Source organism: Anoplophora glabripennis, unplaced genomic scaffold (genome assembly GCF_000390285.2).
Source record: "Anoplophora glabripennis isolate ALB-LARVAE unplaced genomic scaffold, Agla_2.0 scaffold778, whole genome shotgun sequence".
NCBI classification, from domain to species: Eukaryota; Metazoa; Arthropoda; class Insecta; order Coleoptera; family Cerambycidae; genus Anoplophora; species Anoplophora glabripennis.
Window position 1 is genome coordinate 137,980 of NW_019416875.1, and position 23,236 is coordinate 161,215.

At 32.2% G+C, this 23,236-nt stretch overlaps 2 protein-coding genes across 4 annotated transcripts in view; one reads left to right on the plus strand and one right to left on the minus strand.

Annotated features, from left to right (window-relative positions):
- Positions 1–23,236, minus strand: part of LOC108912093 (tetratricopeptide repeat protein 17) — a 36,772-nt gene that overhangs the window by 11,002 nt on the left and 2,534 nt on the right. For 2 of the 3 annotated variants that reach the window (XM_018717257.1, XM_018717255.1), the window contains exons 3-8: positions 19,610–19,897; positions 17,299–17,610; positions 11,779–12,021; positions 6,394–6,643; positions 3,680–4,214; positions 910–1,179 (exon numbers count right to left, since the gene is read on the minus strand). In XM_018717257.1, coding sequence (XP_018572773.1) covers positions 910–1,179; positions 3,680–4,214; positions 6,394–6,643; positions 11,779–12,021; positions 17,299–17,610; positions 19,610–19,897 — 1,898 coding nt within the window. The remainder of the gene's footprint in view (positions 1–909; positions 1,180–3,679; positions 4,215–6,393; positions 6,644–11,778; positions 12,022–17,298; positions 17,611–19,609; positions 19,898–23,236) is intronic. The other variant, XM_018717256.1, reaches the window with a different exon arrangement.
- Positions 12,568–13,712, plus strand: LOC108912094. Its single transcript, XM_018717258.1, has 2 exons — positions 12,568–12,825; positions 12,882–13,712. The coding sequence occupies exons 1-2, from the start codon at positions 12,649–12,651 to the stop codon at positions 13,347–13,349; spliced, it is 645 nt and encodes a 214-aa protein (XP_018572774.1). The 5' UTR covers positions 12,568–12,648; the 3' UTR covers positions 13,350–13,712.

Below are 23,236 nucleotides of genomic sequence, written 5' to 3' on the forward strand. Positions count from 1 at the left end.
GATTGGGAAACTGGCGCCCGAGACAAAAACCGCACAAAAAGATTTAACCCGGAGTACGTTCCTGTGACGTCACTCACCACCGCCGGCTGCCAACCACCGCTGCCGATAAACTAGTAGTCAAGGGTCGTCATAAAATTAGGCGTCCAAATAGGGACGTCAGTGACGTCAATAAATCTAGTAAAGTAGAATTCGCAATTGTGAATTAAGATTCCGTTTAGAGTTGGTAGTATACCGGGGGCGGCCATAAGTAACGTCTGAACCGAACAGTCACCACCGCAAAATCAAAACCAAAATAAAGTAAAGTATACAAAGGGTGTTACAACGGCTTTTCAGACGGCAATTGCTGCTATGTTTTTTTTATATCCTCGAAATAGTGCAGAAGAAAACGCATAGTTTTGGTTTAAATTCCACACCTAGGGGTTTGGAGGGGTCCTGGTTCACACCGCCTTATCACATTTTACATTAAAAAATCGATAAGTGTTTATATTGAAATTCGGGGGGTATAAAGAAAATCATAGCAGCCCTTGGATCGCCATCTTAAAGGCCGCAGAAAGATCAGAAGCGGTTTTTGATGCCATTTTTTTTTTTAATTATCTTGAGGCATAAAATTTTTACGGATTTGTAGATAAATAAAAGTAGACACACTGTATATAGGTTGTAACAGCATTGTTGCGACAAACTCTCAGGGTTGATTCCTATTATTTAAACAAACAAAAGTACTGCCTGAAAATGCCTTTCATTCATTTTTAAATAAATGAAATGATGAAAAACTTATTAATATTTTTACAAACATAAAAAAATGGGGAATAATACTGTTTTGAGAAAAGGCAAAACATATCTATATTTTTATGTAATTATTCATTTTCTTTGGAACCTATTAATTACTAAATAATGTAAAAAGGTAATTACCATAAAAATCTCCAAGTCCAGCATGTTCATGCGTCGGATGTTCCTCCCCCAATGACAGCCTCATGTGAAGAGCATGCGCTGATTCAGAATGTTGCACATTGGGTTGCCTTGGAATGTCAGTCATTCTCTCTAATCTGGACTGATCGGGTTCTGTGTCTCCAGATCCCTCAGCAGCCAGCAGAGAGGATATTATAGTCTGCCCCAAATTTGAGCGTTTCGCACCGCCACAAGCCTCAATGGTCTGTTTTATCACCGGTCTGGCTCGAGATTCTGAAAAATTCATTCTCCTTTAACCATTTCACTGCAGTAGCTGTTCTCAAATGACGTTCCCACTGTGCTAACGCGGGCAAGTTATGGGCATACATACGCTTCCAGCATTAAGTACAATTTTTATGTCGCGAAAAGATTTTTTTTCATATATCACCTCCAAAAGTTATGTAGAATAGGTGACGAAGGGATTTTTTGAAATTTAAGCTAGTTATAAAGTTACAGATGTAGAACGGAGCGGTTCGCCGGCTGATACCACCCATGATATCTCCAAAAAGTTTTTAACCGATATTCTCCACACACATCTTCTGCAAAAACCTAGTTTTCGTCTGAACTAGAATAATTAATATATCTTATACAGGGTGATTAGGTAAGCATTTTTGCTTGGCCACCCAGAAGTCTGGACTTCAATCCTCTTGACTGTTCTTTTTGGTCTCGAATGAATTTATATAGTTTATAAAGAATCTATTGGTTCGCGTGAAGAGTTATGGCAAAGAATACAAATCGCTACCAACGAAGTCAGAGGCAATCTCAATATGTTGTTTCAAACTCAAAGATCTCTTAGAAAATGGGAAAAGTGTATCAGTGTCGACTGTGGAACAATTACTTTAAATCATTATTACGTATTTCATTTGTTTTATTATTAATTGTTGTAATAACAAGAAGAAACACTTAGTTTGTTTCGCTTTTAATTTCTCGTATTATCAAGACGTAGTGTTCGTTAAATCGATTTTTCTCGAAAACGGATCAAGATACCGAAATGAAACAAGAGTACATAATTAATGAAAAAATTATTTCTTATTCAGGTTTTGAATCAAGTTTCATGTTAGACATACAGAGTAAAAAGTTATTAACTAAATTTTCGGTAAAATTGGCCATATGTGGCGCCCTCTATGAGCAAAGCTGAAATTGCAACATGCATCTTATTCGTTGCTTAAAAAAATATAGTTTCACAAATTTTCAAGTTCCTAACCTACATATTTTCAGAATAATCGCAAAAAAAAAAAAATAACATTTTAACTTTCAACACCCTGTATTTCCGAAACTATCAACTTTCGGATAAAGCATGTTTGCTCCAATGGTTACCATTTCACGTGTAGTATCTTCAGTTCCTGATTTTCCCATTGTTAATGAATCACCCTGTATAGGAGATGTTTGTTTCACGTCAAGCGGACCACCAACCTGGACAAAAATTACGTGGAACGATGGAGACGTGTAAGGGTTCAAAATGTTCGTCTAGTAAGAGGCTTTCAAATGCAGAGTGGTACTTTTCAAAAATCCAGCATGACGGACCCAATATGGCGGCCGGAAGCTGGAGAAAACGCGAGTGTACGGCAAAAGAGTTGTGAAAAAAAAATTCGCAACCAATCGGGTCATTTTTTAGCTCAAATTGTAGCTGAGGGACACCTCTTAAAAGCTGGTGTGGTTGGATGAAAAAATCCAACACGGCGGATCCAACATGGCGGTCAAAAAACCGATTTGGTGACTGAATTTTTAAAAATCAATGGATTTACACCAAACTTGGTATACGGGAGGTTTTAAGGTCGCTGATTACGAATCCATGGTCAGATTTGCAAAATTCAAGATGGTGGATCCATGATGGCGGGCGAAATTTCGGAAATTCTAACGATTACCACCAAATTGGTATATGAGGATTTTTGGGGTCGCTCATCATGTATCTTGTTGGATTTGCAAAATTTAAGATGACGGATTCAAATGGCGAAAGATTTTATCCACCATACTGGATTTGTCATTTTTTAACGACCTCCGAAAACCTCCCATATACCAGATTTGGTGGAAATCGGTTGATTTTCCGAAATTCTTCCGCCATCATGGATCCGCCATCTTGAATTTTGCAAATCTGAACTTGGATTAGTAATCAACAACCTCAAAAACCCCCGTATACCAAGTTTGGTGTAAATCAGTTAATTTTTTAAAATTCAGTTACCAAATCGGTTTTTTGACCGCCATGTTGGATCCGCCATTTTGGATTTTTTCATCCAACCACACCAGCTGTTAAGAGGTGTCCCTCAGCTACAATTTGAGCTAAAAAATTACCCGATTGATTGCGAATTTTTTTTTCACAACCCTTTTTTGCCATACACTCAGGTTTTCTCCAGTTTCCGGCCGTCATATTGGGTCCGCCATTTTGGATTTTTGAATAGCACCACTGCGTTTGAAAGCCTCTTACTAGACGAACACTTTGAGCCCCTAACGTCTCGATCGTACCACGCAATTTTTGTCCAGGTCGGTGATCCGCTTGACGTGAAACATCCCATAGTTTTTTTTTTAACTTGAAGTGTCGAAAAAATGACGAAAAATTTACTTTTTTTCTCAAAACTTCAGCAAAAATGCTAATTTCAATATTTTCACTAGATTCTAATTCACACGCTAGCCACACATCCACAGATTAAAATGCCATTTCCCTTTCTTATTTCAGATGAACTGGACTTTTGTTATCGTGGGTGCAAAAAACAACTTAACCTGTAACCTTAACACATACCTTCATCATTCTTTTTATAACAAGCAATGGCAGCATTTTTACACTGATCACCACTCAAAGAACAAACGACGCCCTCCGTCTTAAACGACTCCTTATTATCGCACACCTCCTTACTGTGCACTTCACCATTCTCCTTTACCGGACTGTACGATCCCAACTTTATTCTGCACCCCCAAGTTTTCAGCAGAATCTCCGCTTGTCCGTCGTAATACTCAGGATCGACCCGGAGCACGTTCTTCATGTAGTACATAGCAAGAAGCGGGTTATTATTTGTATAATGGAGAATCGCCAGGAGGAAATTTGTGCTCGGCTCCACGTAATTGATTTTAAAAGCCAAAGTGGCGAATTTCATGGCTTGCTCTGCGAAGCCCAACTGATACACCAACGAACCTATAGAGACCAGAACGACGTCTGTCGGGTCTTTGGGGACTATCTGGAAAGCAAGGTCCAGGCAGTCCAGTGCTCGCCTAGAGTTTCCTCGCACACGCCAGTACAAACTTGCTAGGGTGGCAAGAACCCATCTCGGCGCACTTTTCTGTAAGACGAGTTTTATTATTTGTTTTATATAATAGAATATACTGGTCTATTAGTATGGCAAAGTGCAACACCTCTGTTATTACTGAAGAAACAAAAAAAATCCTTGAAGAAAAAGTTAGAGATCAAAAAATATATTTAAAATTTTTAAATATACAGGGTGTTTCTTAATAACGTGCTAATATTTAAGGTTATTCTTGAGTCCATTTTAAGAAAAAAAATTCATATGAACATATATCCTAAAAGTCTTAACTTTTGAACTACAGGGTGTTAAAGTTTTATGAAAAAACATTTTTTTTATGATAACTTTGGTATTACCCTAGATATTTTTTCAAATTTGGTACACGCCTTCTATTCATCGAGATGCATTTTCTGATGTACAAACAATTTTATTATTTTTGCCAGTGACTTCTGTACCGGTTTTGTATTGAATATTTTTGAAGAAAAATATGTTACGCCACTGCTTTTACTTAAAGTAAAAATCATTTTTGAAATCCTCATTCCTTTCTGAGCAAATGTGGTGTCTTGAATTTTTTTCGTTTGATGTACGGTTTTTGCATAAAAATATAAAATTCATTTATTTGCATCTTATTGGACCATTTACGAGAAAAAAAAAAGATTTATGTAACTTTAAACAATAATTTATTGAAGATAATAACTTTTAAACGTTGAAATTATGAAATTACAGTAATCTACATACATTTTGGAATGGTAAAAGAAAATTACCCTGAATGCACAAAGAAATAAATTATATCAGAGTTGGAAATGTCCACCTTCTGCAAATATACATGCCTCTGCTCTTCTTCTCATGGACTCACGTACTCTTTGGAAAATGCCGGGAGTGGTTCTAATAGTTTCGCAACAAACTATGATGCGATTTATCAACTACTATGAATTGGTGTGCTGTAAACCAATGTTTTGAGATGACCCCATAGGAAGCAATCTAAAGCATTGAGGTCCTAGGACCTAGGCGGCCATGACTGTGGTACGTTGCGATCTATCCAGCGATTATTATAATTTTGGTTTAAATATTCGCGCGCCAGAGCACTGAAGTGCGCTGGTGCTCCGTCGTGCACAAACCATAGTTGATTTCTTACTAAAATGGGAACAACCTACATCAAACCTGGCAATTCTTCTTCAAGAAAATGCCGGTAATTATGTCCTTTTAATCTCTCATGAATAAATAGGGTCCAACTAAACAATCACCACATATTCCAACCCACACGTTAATGGAAAACTGCTCCTGGTGAAGGGATTCCAAGATTGCATGTGGGTTTTCTTCAGCCCTTGTGGAAATTTTGGATGACGTTTCTGGAAAAGTTGGCTTCATCGGTGAATAAAATTTCAGTGTCAAATAATGGATTTTCATTCACTTTATGAAGAAACCATTGGCAAAAGTTTAGTAGCAAAAATGGAAACGCGAAAAAGAAAAGAGCGAAAACACAGGGGATAGGAGAGAGATAAAAAAAAAAGATAGAGAAAATTCCAAAAAAAAAAATATGAGACATTCAAATTTTTCCCAATTTTTCTTGTACTTAATGTTGGATCTTCCTCAATTGAGTTCAAAACCGCTATCTCAATTTCTGGAGTTCTTACAGTACGGTGTACTCCTTTTAGATACAACAGCATACAAATGAATGAATTTTATTTTTTTATGCGAAAACCGTACGTCAAACGAAAAAAATTCAAGACACCACATTTGCTCAGAAAGGAATGATGATTTCAAAATTGATTTTTACTTTAAGAAAAAGCAGTGGTGTAACATATTTTTCTTCAAAAATATTCAATACAAAACCTGTACAGACGCCATTGGCAAAAATAATAAAATTGTTTGTACATCAGAAAATGCATCTCGATGAATAGAAGGCATGTACCAAATTTGAAAAAATATCTAGGGTAATACCAAAGTTATCATAAAAAAATGTTTTTTCATAAAACTTTAGCAGCTTGTAGTTCAAAGGTTAAGACTTTTAGGACATATGTTCATATGAAGTTTTTTTCTTAAAATGGACCCAAGAATAACCTCCTTAAATATTAGCACGTTATTAAGAAACACCCTGTATATTGACTATCTCACTCGTATCCAATATGATGTAGCTAACACTAATGTGCAAACGTGCAAAATAAATCCGGTGAAAAAATGTCAAAATTGTTAAAAGAGCATACTTTGACAGACTCACTTTCTCCATTGCAGTAATTATTCTTTGCCCAATTTCTGCTTCGTCGGCTTTTCCATCGTTAACATACTTCAAGAGATGATTCCTCAGATAATCATTGCTCTTTATCTCGGTGTTCAAAACGTGACGTTCGGTAGATGGCACATACTTATCACCGAAAACATTTGGGTAGTCACAGAGTGGAGGGTACCAGGGCAACTCGTGCTGTGATCCCTCCTCCAAGCCTATGTATTCCGACAATATTTTCTTTATCCTGAAATACATAAACACAAATTGTTAATACTTTCCATGAATACAATTTTCTTAAAATTTGATTTTATAATAACTACTTTACTTAATTCATGATCAAAGTTCTGGTTGGGTAAAAATTTAATAAGCTTTGTGTTTCCCTATCTACTACAATTAAATAAAGAAATACATGTACAAGTAACTGTTTAATTTTTCAGAATTAAAAGTACTTTTAACACAGAAAAACTGTAGGATTCAAAAATAATATTAATTCAGTTGATTCAGAATAACATTATATGCTTATTGCTAACCAATGGTCAATCTTGTATTAAAATATGGAGTTTCATTAAAAACCAACAAGTCATTTTAAAAAACTAATACATAAATTGATCCTGCATCCCTTTCTGTCAATGTCAACGTAAAAAACTACATACATATTTATAGTTTTACCGATTACATTTTTTCTGTAAATATTTATAAAACGTAAAGGTTAAAAGAATGCATAGTATTTGTTATAGTATTTCCGATTTCAATTGAAGAACCAAGAGGTTGGCAGTATGTACAGGTTCGTTCACTGACGCAGCAACTCGGCATTGAAATATTGAAAAACTTGTTCCCACATTTATTTATCCATACCCATACCCATATCTCTGGTCGCCCAGTTGAAGAACGAGCGCGTGGGCAAACGCGGCACAAACACAGCCGCACTGGGTGGCGTGGCCATAAATTCAGTTGTCAACAAATGGCCTAGCAAAGCAGTGCAGCAATGCGGAATTTGGTGTGATTCAGGTAATTTTAATTTATTATAGGCACCTTCTATTAATGATTCATATTACAATTGCGAAAAGGAGAAATAAGAGGGATATTTTGCTTACTAATATTATTATGACATGGGACTTTGGAGACCTTTTGAAACGAAACAAAATGAAATTTACCATCAATATAATAAAATTGTTTGAGGATATAAGTAATTAAAATATGTTGTTGGTCAAATGAACATACAGGGTGGGCCATTAGTGTGAAAAACTAAAATAACTCCCTTGTTACTCATAATACAGAAAAAAAGCTTATAAAAAAGTTATACACAATTAAGAAACCTAAACTACAAAATTAAATACAGGATGATGAGTAAAAACGGGACACGCCAAATATTATATTTTTTAAACGGATCACCCTGTATATTTTAAACATGGATTTCCGAGAAAATTCTATATATGGCAATATAAACAGTTTATCATTTTAATGCGGGGTTGCCATGTTATGTAGAAAATTTTGGAAAAAACATGACCTCAAAGAAGTCGTATTAACTTTCAACTACTAACACTTGCAGTAAAAATATTTGATAGAGTTATAGGCAAATGTTAGGCAAAGACACCTATATTAGCTAATATAGATATTTTATACGCAGCATTTTTTATAATACGATCATTTTTATAAAGTATAAACTTGATTTTCTAAAATTTTTCAAATGGAACAGCCTGTATTTTATTATTCTATTTTATTCACATATCGGTCCACTGCAACTTTTATTAAGCATGTTCTATATCTAAAATTCTTAGTTTTTAAGATATAGCAACATTTCTGGAAAAAATTTCTATTATTATTTTATAGAATACCACAAATAAATATTAACTAATAAAATTAACTCAAAATGGAATGATAAATTATGAACTGACAAGTTGACACAATGTGAATTTTTTCCAAAAGCCATTTCGTCCGACCGAAAATAATAAAAAAAAAGTAAGCAATTAGGACATATTTGGCCCTTTTTGCCTACACTCCCCTACACCTTAACAAACACAAATATCCATAGGTACGACAGAAAAATTATTTCAAATTTTTTCGCTACTGCGGGACTTGAACCCACTATGGTAGTGCCAACCTGCCCTGGCCTTAGATCAGTCGCAAGGCCCTTGACCACTCGGCTAACACTGCACCTCAACTATTGTAACTAATTGTGTGACGGTCTTTTTCAAAGGTGACGTTAGAGTGATTAAAAAACGTTTCTTTGACTGTTTATATTATTTAATAATTTCAATGTGCTTATGTGTTCTTTCGTTAATATTAATAGATCATTTTCAGTTTTTATTTTAAATAAAAATTTTAGTAAATTATAAATGTTCCTTCTTTAATGAATGACTAATTTTATTTCTTATCTTATTCTAATAAAAATATATACAGGGTGACATAGAAAAAAGTACATTGCATAGTGCCACACAATAGAGGCCACTAAAATAAGAAAAAAAGTTCCTATGAACATGGGTCTGCAAGGCCTTCGGTTAAAAGATAGGGGGTGTTGAATTTTATTTTTGTTTGGGTTTTTTTTTTGAATATCTTTAGCCAGAGACGCAAGAAATGGATAAAATGTGGTATACAGGGTTTTTTTATCATGCTAAATTCAAATATGATCTTAGTTTTGTGATTACTGATAGAGGGCGCTACATACAGGGTTCCATATCTATTGAATCGGTCCTAACTTTTTTGCTATACACTGTATGTCATTTTCGACTGAACAAAATTTGTTATCCCTTCTTTATACGTAAGAAAGGTATACCTTGTCCAAGTCGCTAGAAGCAATGATTCCAGTACAAAAGCCGACAATGCACGCAAATTATTTGTATTAAAGTAACATTTGCAAAAACAATGATAAATAACAATTAAATAATGTGTCATAATAACACTTGTCAAACTAATATAATAATTGTTAGAGGTATTTTGTGTTCTTGATTAAGTTTTTCATTGGTTTTCTCACTGATTATTCAAAATTGCTTTCAAAAATGGTTCGCTACACTTTTGAAGAATACAGGGACATGATTATGTGTTACGGCGAAGCTAGATCAAATTCTTACGAAGCTCAACGTATCTATCGAGAAAGATATCCTTTAAGACAAGTTCCTAATGTTCGAACATTTATTGATGTTCATAGGCGTTTGGGAGAAGATGGATGTTTTAGAAAACCAAAATTGAATAGTGGGGTTTCCAGAACTCGTCGCACTGTGCGAAACGAAGAAACTGTTTTACGAATGGTAGAAAATAATCCGAGAACAAGCACCAGGAAAACAAGTTCAGCGGTGCGAAACCTTAACCGTGAATCAGTTAGACAAATTTTCAAAGAACAACTTCTTCGCCCATATCATTTCCAAAAAATTCATTCACTATTGGAACATGACTTTGTTCCTCGTGTACAATTTTGCGAATGGTTTCAAAACCAAAGAGAAAACATTATTTCATCAATTTTGTTTACTGACGAAGCTAGTTTTAGTCGTGATGGTATTCTGAACCTACATAACATGCACCATTGGAGTGATGAAAATCCTCATCAAACTATAATTCGAAGTCACCAATATGAGTTTTCTATTAATGTGTGGGCAGGTATAATCGACAATTACTTAATTGGCCCATTTCGATTGCCCAATCGATTGATAGGTGCACTGTATCGAAATTTCTTGGAGAATGATTTAAACACATTATTAGAGGATGTCCCATTGGCCATTATTGGAAGAATGTAGAGATGGGCAATGGGAAATTTTCCGTCCCGGAAAGTTTCCAAAACGGAAATTTTCCGGGAAGAAATAATCGAAGCTTAAGAAATTTTCCCTGGAAAGTTTCTGGAAAAATTTCTATCAGAAATTTTCCGGGAATATTTCTAACAATTTGTACACTTTTACCCAATTTTACTTCTAACTTCAGTTAACACAACCTCAAAAAATCGTTAGTTAATTTCTAATTTTCGGTTAATTCGGAATACCAGAAGACCATATTATCCAAATTAGTCAGAAAATAGTTACTTATTTTAATCTTTGTTCAGTCTACAATCTACATAATAGAGAGCAATACAAGACATAAATTGCCTCTCCCTTTTCAAATTTAAAATAAATTTTGATAGTGAACCAAAGTACAATTACATTTTAAAACTAATATAATTATTTAATGTAATTACTATTTATTTGTTCAAAAATAAAGACAAATAGTTTTGTATACTGTATAGTATTTACGCACTGCAACCCGCAGCATGTAATTATTATTAACAGATGATTAATAATTTATATTTTTCAAATATTTATACCATCTTAAACAAAAATGTATAAGTATTTGGTCTTTTTGGAAAGCTGATGGTATGTAGAACGCAGTACCAATTCCAAAAAAAAATTTTTGAAAATTTCGGAAAATTTCAATGGAAACTTTCCAGGAATTTTCATAGTTTGGTAATTTTCCCATCTCTATTTTTTACCATTCGGGCTCAAATTTCTAATACACAATTTTATTTTCTAAGAATAATGTAAGTACTGTTAGAACTTTCTAATGTGGACAGTTTTCGAGAAAAAAGGCTTTTAATTGAACTTACAATATCGCAGTGTATAAAATAAGTGACTTTTCTCAAAGTAAGCTTATGTCAAAACTTATTGATGGATGTCTCATAAACAACGCATATATTCTCNCCTGGCCAGCTCGTAGTCCCGACCTTAATCCCCTCGATTTTTCATTTTGGGGATTTATGAAAAATGAAGTTTATGCTGTAGAAATACATAATGAAGAACAATTATGGATAAGAATTATGGAATCGGCAGATAGATTTCATAATAACCTAGGAATATTTCAAAGATGCCGTCAATCATTAAGAAGAAGAATGGAAAAATGTATTGAAGTACAAGGGCAACAATTTGAACATCTTCTAAAAACTTAATGTTTTGTTTTAATTAATCATATTTTTCATCATACCATTAAAATTTAATTGTTGAAGTATTTATCATTGTTTTTGCAAATAAAAAAAAATTAAAATTCAACACCCCGTATCCTTTAACCGAAGGCCTTGCGGACCCATGTTCATAGGAACTTTTTTTCTTGTTTTAGTGTCCTCTATTGTATGACACTATGCAATGTACTTTTTTCTATGTCACCCTGTATAATTGAAAAAATAAGTTATATTTTAAAACTACTTAAAGCTTCAAAGGTTTTTTTTTTATTTAGATACGACCATTTTTCACCGAGCCTGTCAAAAATCTAAAAAAAATATGAAATATTTTTGTTCCTTTTTTCCAGTAATATATATCATATATAAAAAAATTTATTTAAATCAAGCATCTGAAAAACAAACTTAGAAAGGTCCTGGTTTTTAATGAGCCATACTGTATGAATAATTTTATTCAACTTTGTACTTACTGGTATCCCTTATTTTCTGGAGGTAAAAACAGTGGCAAATTTAGGTCATCTGGCTGTTCCACTGGTAAATTCCACCTTAGACACTCTTCCTTCATCGGCCAGCCCGTACTATCGAAATACTGGTTACTTGACGTTGGCATGGTAGTTGGAAATTTTGGATACAGCACAGGAGGAGTTTTGATGTGGTTCTTCTTCTCTTCATTTGTCTCATCCTGCCTGTTGGTTTTCTCCTCTATCGCTCTACTAAATTATAATGTCCAACATTAATCATTCCAAAAAATTTTGTTACAATTCACAAGAAAATTTTCCATTAGGAAACATTTTGTACATCAAACATTTACAAAATAAATAAATAAATATTTCAAAGACACCACTTTATATTTAGCATTTTAAAAGCCTATCTAAAAAGGTCTTGTGGTAGAAATTACAAGAGAGTAATAGAAATACATTTAAGATATTTTTTGTTTAAATAAATACTCTCTAGTTAGACAAAAGGATTAACAATGTTGGACACTGAAAAATAATTTTCTATTACATTTACATAGATGTAGGAGGCTGTGGCTCGGCCATAATAAGAATGAAAGTCAATGGTCAATGCGCGTTCCTGCGGGTTTATATTCGATGATACTGGGGTATATATATCTAACGATGACTCACCCTGTATAACAAATTCAGAAATCGGAACTGGTATCGCGCATAGTCATATGTCTAAGAACACACGGCACATAACGGTTCAACGAAAAAGAACCAGTTCCACTACCATAACATTCTTTAGTTGTCAAACATAACATAACCTTAATGTGTATTTATTTTATGTTGTAAATGTTTCTAATAATAACAAGTGTTAACAAAACCGTACAGCCTAAATAAATGGAATCTAAATTGTGTGTTGTGCCATCCTGCAATAACAACGAAATAAATCATCCAGAAAAATTATTTCTGACCGTTCCAAAAAATGCAGAAAGAAGAGAAAATTGGGCCCTTGCTATGGATGTGCGACACATTCCACTCGGTGCAAAGTATTGTGTTTGTGAAGATCATTTCAATGTAAGATGTATTTAATATTGTAAAAATGTAATAAATGTAACTGTTTTAATTTACAGCTTTCCATAGATAGTACAAACTGGTTATATTATACCATGATGGGAGCTGCAAGATTAATGTTAAAACCAGATGTTGTCCCACATAAATTTATAACTTGCCCACCCAAAGATGATCTAAGAAGTCAATTAAGGGAGGCTAGAAAAAGGAATTATACATTCACATATAGCTGGGTATCAGTTTCTAAAAAAAATAAATTAGACATTCAGGAAGTCACTAAAGAAGAAAATGAACATTCAGAAATGGATGAACCTCATTTAAGTGGGACTATAGGTGTTAAACTAGGACAAAGTGTGAAAGACGTAGCCATTCAAACAAATATAAGGAAATCACATCGTTCCAGAGGAACAAATACTGAGCCTATTGAAACCTGTGTAAAAGTAATGTCTAGCATCGGCGTAAAAGAAAACAAAACTAAGCGTAAGCAAGTATTCTCATCAAAAACATATTCACAAAATACTTGCATTTGATATTTGGCATCATCAATCTAATTTAATGGACAGTATCTGATGAAGTATGCCTAAATTTGGTATTAATGAAAAGAAAAATTGATTTTATTTAGGGTTTCCTGGGTTATTGTTATAAGGAAGGTGTTGACAGAATGGAAATGACAGAATAAATGTTCACTATGCGGACATTATCATAACTACAAAAAAATGAAAAGATTACATGATGGAAAGAACTATAAATTAATGTCAATGGTTCACGAAGTATTCACAATACTCAAAAATTCATAGAAAAGAATAACAGAATTTCGAATTCACATCCAGTTATTTGCAGAACTAGAAAATTAAAAATAATTATTTTAGTTAACTTCATAATTCATTGCGACCTCATAAAATTGCAAAAACCATGTAGTTTTCAACAAAATTCTAAATTCTTTGTATACAGAATATAATATATAAAAAATAATTTTACTACCTTTTTCAAAATAAAATCAAATCATTACTACCAGTTATACCTAATACATCGATAAACAATTACATAAAACTTTTTTGGTATTATTTAGTACCTACCATTTAGAGTAGTTTTCATGAATTTTTAAAATTTTTATTTCATCTGCTCAAGAAGTTATCAGCATTTGAATATTTTAGGTAAAAATAAAAAATTTTCAAATACCTGTTACTTGGCAAAAACATTTCATAATTTTTTTTTCAGGCTAAGATTTAGGGATATTTAGTACGAGCCGTGAAATGTTGGTTATCTTAGCTCACGTGGCTTGTAAATATTTATGAAAGCTATGTACAGCAAGCATGTAATAATAATATGTTTAAAAAAATGTTATCTCTCACAACTCCTTTATTACATAATTACTAATTGTTGTAGTTACATAACTACATCTTCACATCAACTTGTTATGTAACTGTGAATTCGGTCATCACTTAAGGAGGATCGGGTGCTTCATTGGAGAGGTGCTTTGCAAAAACTATCCCACATGTAACCACTCTGTGGATTGGGACTCCCTGTATCCTTTGCAGAAGATCGCCCTGTGTTTATAGGTTTATTAGTAAATGATATATGTGTTTATGTCAACACCAAGCCTCACCGCTCGGTTAATGTTTTGTTTAGGTTTAAGATACTTGAATGGGCCTTGTTGCTGGCCCTACGATGTTATAAAAGGATTATTATAAAATATACATTAGAAGCGAACGCAGGTCTTTTTATTCTCTCCATGATTTCTAAAGTAGTTTACACACAATAGCAGAATCGCCTGATGGAATCTGTGAAGACAGTATTCTTGAAACTAAATGTACCACGAAGTTTTATGTGCAGATGGCAGCTACAAATGTATTTAACAGGGCTTTAAAACGGCTATTTCGATGTAGCTGATTGCAACTACAGTACAAATAAAAAAGTAGAAATAATTAATGTTACATTTGGTGACAACTATGTATCAGATTTTCTTAATATGTTAGTCTTTTCATGGAAAGATAATGTGTATCCATTATTATAGCAAAGTACAATTTGAGGGTAAATAAAATACTATTATGGTAACTTTGTCTTTTTATTTAACTAATAAATCTTGCAACACAAAATATTAGCGAGTACCATTAAAAAAAATAGGTCCATAAATCATCCTTCGACTGAGAGCACACCAAACTCCAATTTTTTGAACGTGTAGAGGGCCCTCAACAAAAAAGTTATCTGGTTTTTCAGAAGACCACATTCTCATATTCTGTGAGTTTACGTAACCACTTAAATGAAACCAGGCTTCATCAGAAAAAAAGGTGATATTATGAAGTTCACCGTAGTTGTTTAAAAACCATTCACAAAATACAGCACGTCGCGGAAAATCAACTTCATGAAGTTCTTGCTGACAAGTTAAACGATAGGAGAACAAACGCAAATCTTTTTTTAACACTGTGTGGCAGGTACCGACTGATACTCCCACCATTTGTGATAAAACACGTACAGAAGTTCTTGGCGCATTTTCCATTATTTGTTGGACATTTTCTTTTAATTCTTCAGTCCGCTTTTTAGGTCGGCCGCTTCCTTCTTTTCTTGTTACACTGCCCGTTTCACGAAAAACATTAACACAACGCTGAACTGCACTTTGAAAAATTTTGTACTCAACAACGCCGGGAAATTGATTTTGAAATTCTATGAAACATTCCTCAATAGAATACTTCCATATTCCATCAATCTTGCGTCCATTTCTAAAGTAGGACTCTATGATAAACACTTTTTGTTCTTGAGAAAACACCATTTTAAACGCTTTTTAAAACGAAAATATTCAAATTGATAGCGGCGATATAGCGCTTTGACAGATGACGTTTAAGTTCATTTGCTATACGCTACGCCCTACGTCCAAATTTTCAGAACCAACTTGACCACGTTTTTATTTGAACACTAGTTATAAGTATGTTTTTGCATTTGTTTGTGTTGTATTATACTCGTAGCATTTTAATATTATCTGTCTGCTCCCTGTTTGTTTTAGATATTATATTTTGTGGTATTTATTTTGTTTTAAGAATAGTTTTTATCTCTTTCACCTATTTTTATTACTTTTTATTTTAGTTTGTAATTTTATCCTGTAACTGGGCATTGCCCGTTGGATATTGTAATTAAAATAAATAAATAAATAAATAAAATAAATAAATATACAGGGTACCTCCCGTAAATTCAATGATAGTATAACAAAAAATAAGAATTTTTTGTTTTATGAACTATATGTCTACCTCTTGTTTTCGAGATAAAAAGTAACAAAATAAAAATTTTTAAATAGAATTTTTACGAATATTTCCTTCTTATTTTTTGTTGTACTATCACCCCCTAAATTTACGGGAGGTCTTTCTGAAACACCCTGTATAAACAAACACACACAAAGACAACTGTAGAAATAAAAAAATATTAAGTACATTAAGTACCTAATTATTTGTAAAAAAAAATTAAAAGTAAACCTACTAATAAGCCAGAATTAAAAACATAATAAGTTAATATACAGGGGAATCATTGTTGAACGTACAGGGGATTCTTACAAATATGTACAACTGTAAAAAAAAATCAGAAAAGACGGTTCAAAAATGATTTTAACCCTTTCACTGCTCCAGACGTATTTATTCACTAAAAATTTATAGGGCTCAAACTGCTCCAGACGGATTAATTCGCTTGAATAGTTAAATTGGGTCAGGCTGCTCAAACCATATATATTCGCAACCATGTGCATTAGTGCAATTAGTATGGGGAATTTTTGAGGGCGGAGCTAATAGAGATTGTGACAAATATTTTTATGGAAGGAGGTACTGGTAATAATGCCAAGATTGTTCATCTCTCTTTCAGTTTCTATTTAGTACAGCTGTCGATATACTGTATTTTATTTAAAATAAAATCGTAAAATTTATTGTAAATCATAATTTAACACAACATAATGTAAAACTGTAAGTGGTCTAACTACTCCACACCTGTCTTGAAAATGAGGATATTTAGAAAATACTACAACTTCAATAATTTTTTTCTCAGAAACTGAGGATTTTACAAAAAAAAAATGTTTTTGCAAAAATATTTTTAAAATTTTTGTGTACAATTCCTTTCCATGCGCCCTTAACAGTTTGCGCCCATAGGCGTGTGTGTGCCTACTCTGCCTATACCTTGTTACGGCACTGTTAATTAAAAACAAAAACAAATCGACAAATAATTCGATGATAATTCACAGAATATGATTTTCCATTGCGAAAATAATATATCTCATAATACGAAATTGGCTGCATTTTTTTTTTTTTGTAGCACCCGATCCTCCTTAATAAAGGGGTTGTGAGAGATATGAATTAAAATAATTTTTTATAACATTCTCACTTAAATAGGTTGACTATTTCCAATATTTTTAATATAAATAAGCTGTAATAGCTTATTTGATCACACTGGTGGTAGAAATTTGTGACAGTATCACTAAATAAATTGAAAAATAATTAAACAAAATACCTTATCTGGTCATTAATTTTCTGCTTCTCATTTTCCACGTATTGGAACAAATTCTGCAAATTCAAATGATCCACATCTGGTGCGTGATTGTAAGAATCGCACGAGATTATCGCTTTGGAATTGTCAGATGTCTTCTGTACACATCTTTGAATCTTCCTCTCAGTTGGTCCACTATCCACAGTGTCATGATGGAGGCCTTCGTATTGGTATTCAAAAGAGGCATGTTCCCACATCAGTCGCTCCTGCAATCTCAGCCACTGCTGCTGCTGGCTGTGGAAGTCATGTAGATCTGATAGAATCCCTTGCAGAGATCTGGAAAAAAAAACATAATTTCCTTAAATGTAATGGCGGTTTTCCACTAAACAGACAGTTGAGTTTATGTTGTGTTTGTATTTTCTAAAACCTGAAAAACAAAAACAAAACTGAAATAAACACAAAACTTGTTTCCATCAAGCGGGCTACATTTTGTTCGAGTTTTGTTTTTATTTTCAGTCCTTTCCAACTGGTTGTCGCGAGGAAGTCAGAACACATTCTTTCAATAACCAACCAACATGTTTAGGAGAAGATTTTTTTATTCTTAGTTGTGGCTGGTTCAAACTGTAGTCCTTGGAAAAAAGTAATGTATATACCTATGTCCGGTTAAAGTGTTTACTATGGTTAGTTAGTTTGTATATACTATCCAGCGTTTCAAAACAAATTTCTTATCTATAAAAAAATACGTTATTTACTTACCTACCAATTTGCTCCAAAATTCATATTCAGACTAGTAAAACGAAATAGAAAACACAAAATGACTGTTTCCACCAAACAGACTTGAATTTCAAAACACATCGAAACCTTTTGATATGACCGTTTTCCGAGCGGGTCTCGAAAAACAAAACTCCAAATGTCGCAAAACACGTCACTCTTCAAAAAGTTTGCAAAAAGTTACAGTTTTCTGTTATTCGTCATAAGTTTGTGTTTTGTTTTTGTTTTGTCCGTTTAGTGGAAAACCGCTTTTACAATAACTGGTTGAAAATAAAAACATTTTTGTATGACATTTTGCAGATGATTTAATTAGGATTGTCCCAGATGTGATTTTTAAGTCGCGAATACGAATGCAAATATAAAATACATTAAGTTGATACTTTATGAATATGAATACACAAGCGAATATTAACAAAACTAAAAATTAGTAATTGAAAATAAATCAAGAACTAAAAATACATGCAAAAGTAAATTCAATGGAAAATACAATTGGCTCAATATATGAAGGAAGTTAGTAGTTTTGTTAATATTTTGAAATATTGTTTTGTAATTCAAAAAGGGAAAATAAACCATAACTAAAAATGAATTGCTTATTCATAAAATAAAATATGAAATATATTTCCTTAGTGCCATGAGTTTCATATTTTTATCAAAATAAAATTTGTTTTAAAATAAAAATAAACTGTTTTTTTATTTGTCGAAACCTGTTTTATTAAACTTTTAATTTGAAAAGTTAAATGTTACCCGTTTTTAATCCAGAGTGTCAGACTTAAAAAAAACAAATTTTGTAAATATTTCGAAAACTATGCCACCAGCAGAACTAATTTCAGTAGTAGAGGAAATAATTACTACTACTGCCGACATCTAATTCTGGGCAGAATAGGGTTGTTGATAAAATTTCAAAAAGTAGATAATATAATTCTACATGTACTAACTAGTGTGTATGGACAATTAGAGATTGAGAAATGCTTCAGAACAGTTTTAAAGTAATTATTTAAAACTGATTTTTTTATAAAAACCAAAAACCCTTCGATGCCAAATATAAGTTGATTTTAATGGAAATTATGAGTAAAACTTCATTAAATTTTAATTCAAATGAAGTACAAGTAAAGAAAAAAAATATATAATTTTTTATAAAAAGTACTTTATAACTAAATGAAGAAAATGTTTGAAATTCTCACCTTAAAAACAGAACTACTGAATTTTTCAATTTGAATGATAACATTGTTCCCGGCATATCGTCAGATTATCAAACATTTTTTTAAACTTTGTCAAAGTAGATTAAACAAGGGCAACATTTGATCAAAGTTAATATTTGGCTCAACTACTTTGTTTTAGCTTCAGAAATCTTCTGTTAAACTGCGTTCTATTCTTAATGAAATACTCTGTAAATATGCAATAGTTCTGAAAAGTTGAAGGTTTCTTAATTTAGTGTCATTAAACATTATTGAAAACATTTTTTTTTTAAATTAATATGATTTGTTTCATATTATGTGTCAATTAGTTTCGAGAAGTTTTAAAAGCTATAAAGAGCAGCAAAAGCGGAAATATAGTTATTACTTACTCTTGAAAACTAATCAGTCCATTCTCCAATTTCCAATAACAAAGAGTGGCATGCTTGTTGGCTACAACATCTTTCTGCCCAGGCTTTATTTCAAGAAATTTATCGTAATAAGTCACTGATTTATTGTAGTCACCTAGAGCAGCATATACATTTCCTATGGCCAGGTAATGTATCGCTTGATTCGGGGCAGTTTCGATTGCGCTGTGCAACATTAGCGCCGCCTCTCTGGAATGTCTAGCTTGGTGGAGAATCCCTGCCAGATTGTGCAGTGGAATATCTTGGTATTCCCTAAAACAAATTTTTAGTGTTGCATTTTTTGCCAGAGCAGAAAAAAAGGATAGGCTATTTATAAATTTATTTTTGTTTAACGAGAAATATTTCACACTCTTGAGGTAGGTTCTTAGTTGAAACCTTCAAAATTTAAATGTTTTGGAGTGAATAAATTTTTTTCAGAGGAAATTTTCACAATACAGGAACTGATCATTTACTTAATTTTTCTTATTATTTAAAACAAAAACACAATTTTAAGAACTAAAACATTTTAAATTTAGTAATATTTTGAATTAATTTAACTGTAGCATATACAGGTTGTCCTGAGTAAAAATTCAGAGGCTGATTTTACTTTAAAATTTATAAATTATGATTACATTATGTCACTTTTTAAAAAGCCTCAAATTTATTATTTTTTTATTAATATTTTGCATGTTTATTTTTTCAATTAATCAGTTTTTTGAAATTTTGACTTATTGATAACAATCTGCAACCTATAAAATAAAATCATCATCATCAATTCTAAAGTTCCATAGGATAAACAGCCCCTATTAACTAGAAAATTAATAACAATTTTATCTATACAGGATGTAACCTATGTAAAATATTTAAGTGGAATATTCCTGAGTTAATTCTAAGAAAAAAAGTGTATATAAACATTTGTCCGGAGATGCTTTGTTTCTGTGATACAGGGCGTTGAAATTAAAATTAAATAAAATTACAACAAGTGCTGAAAGTGACTACCCCCGACATTAATACAAACTTCTGCCCTCCTCACCAAAGAATCCCATACCTGTTGAAAAATACCGGGAATATTTCTTATCGCTTCACTGGAATCTATGTGGTTCCTTAACATTTCCTCGTCTTCAATCGGGCTAACATAAACTAAGGATTTTAAGTGACCCCTAAGAAGAAAATTGATGGAATTGAGGTTGGGTGACCTAGCGGGCCAGTGGTACTTTCTCTACCGATCCATCGTTGGGCATATGCCATGTCTAAGAAATTTCTTGCTGCCCGACAAAAATAATAAATAATAAACAAATTTTGATTTGGATACCTAGTAAACAAGTGCATAGCCTGCTTTTGAACATAAAATTCTCAAAAACTTCATTTAACCCCTAAGGGGCTCAGCAAATTGCATCTTTGCAGAAATTTGCAAATTTCTCGAAAATGGTGCTCGGTTACCAAATTTTGTGCGAAAAATTTATTTTTTGTAAAAATTATTTAAGATTGAAAACAAAATTTTAATTTCAACACCCTGTATCTCAGAAACGAGCATTTCCGGACAAAGGTTTATATATTTTTTTCTTAGAATTAACTCAAGAATATCCCACTTAAATATTTTAACTCTCTCATTTCAAAAGTTAATAACATTAATTATTTTTGAAAAAAAAAACATTAAATTATTATATACAATTTTCAATTTTCAGAATTTTTACAAAATAAGCAGTATAATTATATTAATTATTAATTAATTAGCAAATTTTAAGTTTATAATGTGGTCTAAGAATTTTTTGACAACCTAATGTTAAATTTGCAAAAATTATTACTTGGAAAAAAATATATTACCATATAGGAAATTAAATGTTAAATTGAGTTTCTTCTTTAAACTCGATCCAAAATGGCGAACATGATCAAAAAAATTCAAATAAATTTGCAAAAAACGGTTTTTCTTAAATTTAATACATAAATAAAAAATTATAGGTCCAACTAAAAAAATTTAAATGAGAAAGTTGTAGGTTTTAAAAAGATTTATCAATTGATTTCGAAGTAGGTAATCCAACATAAAAAAAATATTACAAAAAAACACAAAAACAAAAATACAAGTACCATATCACATAAAATCAGCATTTATGAAAAATAAAGTTTATTGTTTGCCACAGAAAAATAACCAAATATATAATTTCACAACATAAGTAAAATTAAATATTACTTTTTTGAAAGAAATTGAATTATGGATATTTATAGACATAAAATGACATATTTTGGTAATTATGTATTTGATTTTAAAAATTTATTTATTTTTTTAAATAAAACACTGACCAAAATGTCACGGTAATTAATGTATGATACATAATGATGATATAAAGAAAGTAATACGAATATCCAATTAACAGATAATAACATTATAAGTAAAAATCTCGGAACCCACTTTAGGCAGATTAACAAAATTAACAGCTGTAAACAGGACAGATTGCACTCAAACTTCTCATCAGAGTGGAGTACAGTGCTCCCAACATTTCATTAAAAAAAAAATTAAATGATACTATTTTAACAGAATGCATTATCATTTTTTTTTCAAGTACAAAATGTAATTAATCAATTAATAATCTATTTATAAAATAAAATAGTGTTCATAATTTTTTGCATTCCCTGTCATAAATTTAATAAACAGAGTTACAGTAAATCATATTCCATAGTTGTACTCTTGAATATTAAGTTATTTATTTACTCATAAATTATGTATGTACAGGATGTCTCAAACTTGATAGTGTGGGCCTAATGTGAGAATACAAAAAATGTAAATAAAATTTGGGACAAATGGTGTTAAATGGGATGAGGTAAGCTCCATTTGAAAATGGACTGGATTGGATTGAATTCAAAAGTATAATCTTTGGGATTTGACAGAAACGAAAGTTATAAGCAATATTGTCTTCAAGAGTCTCAAAAGAAAGGATCAAGTAGTCGTTGGAAAATAATTGACCCAAGCTGTTCAATGTGTTCATAAAAATAATTCCCCATTAAATGCCTACCAATGATCCCACACTATACATTTACTCCAAAATGGCCATAGTTTTGGACTGGACTTACAATGTGGGGATTTTCAATGGACCAGTAGTGTTCATTGCGCCTGTTTGACAAACCATTACTGACAAATTGACTTTCATCCGTCCAAAGAACGTGCCGAAAAAGGTTCTGATAAACAGTTCCTACATTTACTACAATTTGAGCTATAAAATTAAGTCTGTTTTCAATGTGACGCTCCGGCAAATACTTCAAATTGTGAATTTTGTAGTCATGATACCCATTGGTCTTTAAAATTCGTTGAACGGCTGATTTATCTAAATTCAATTCCTGGCTAGCCTGCCATATAGAATTTTGTGGAACAGTCTAGCTGTATTAACATTGTTTCTTACCTTTCGGTCAATTATCTAATTTTTCCGAACAGAAAATGCATCTTCATTTCGTCGCAAGATCGCCTCCAAACTTGTAAAGGTTCTACGATAAGGAATGAGGCGCTCTGGATACCATTCTCGATATAACTCTACGGTTCTTTTTAAATTTTTTTGTGATTCGCCGTAAATTAGCAACATACCTACTTTTTCTGAATGAGAAAACATTTTGTAAGCACAAAAG

Bases quoted from the DNA above. Each gene is read 5' to 3' on its own strand.
- LOC108912094 (XM_018717258.1), top strand. From the start codon at position 12,649: ATGGAATCTAAATTGTGTGTTGTGCCATCCTGCAATAACAACGAAATA. The intron at 12,826-12,881 runs GTAAGATGTATT...TTTAATTTACAG, and splicing joins TTTGTGAAGATCATTTCAAT to CTTTCCATAGATAGTACAAA.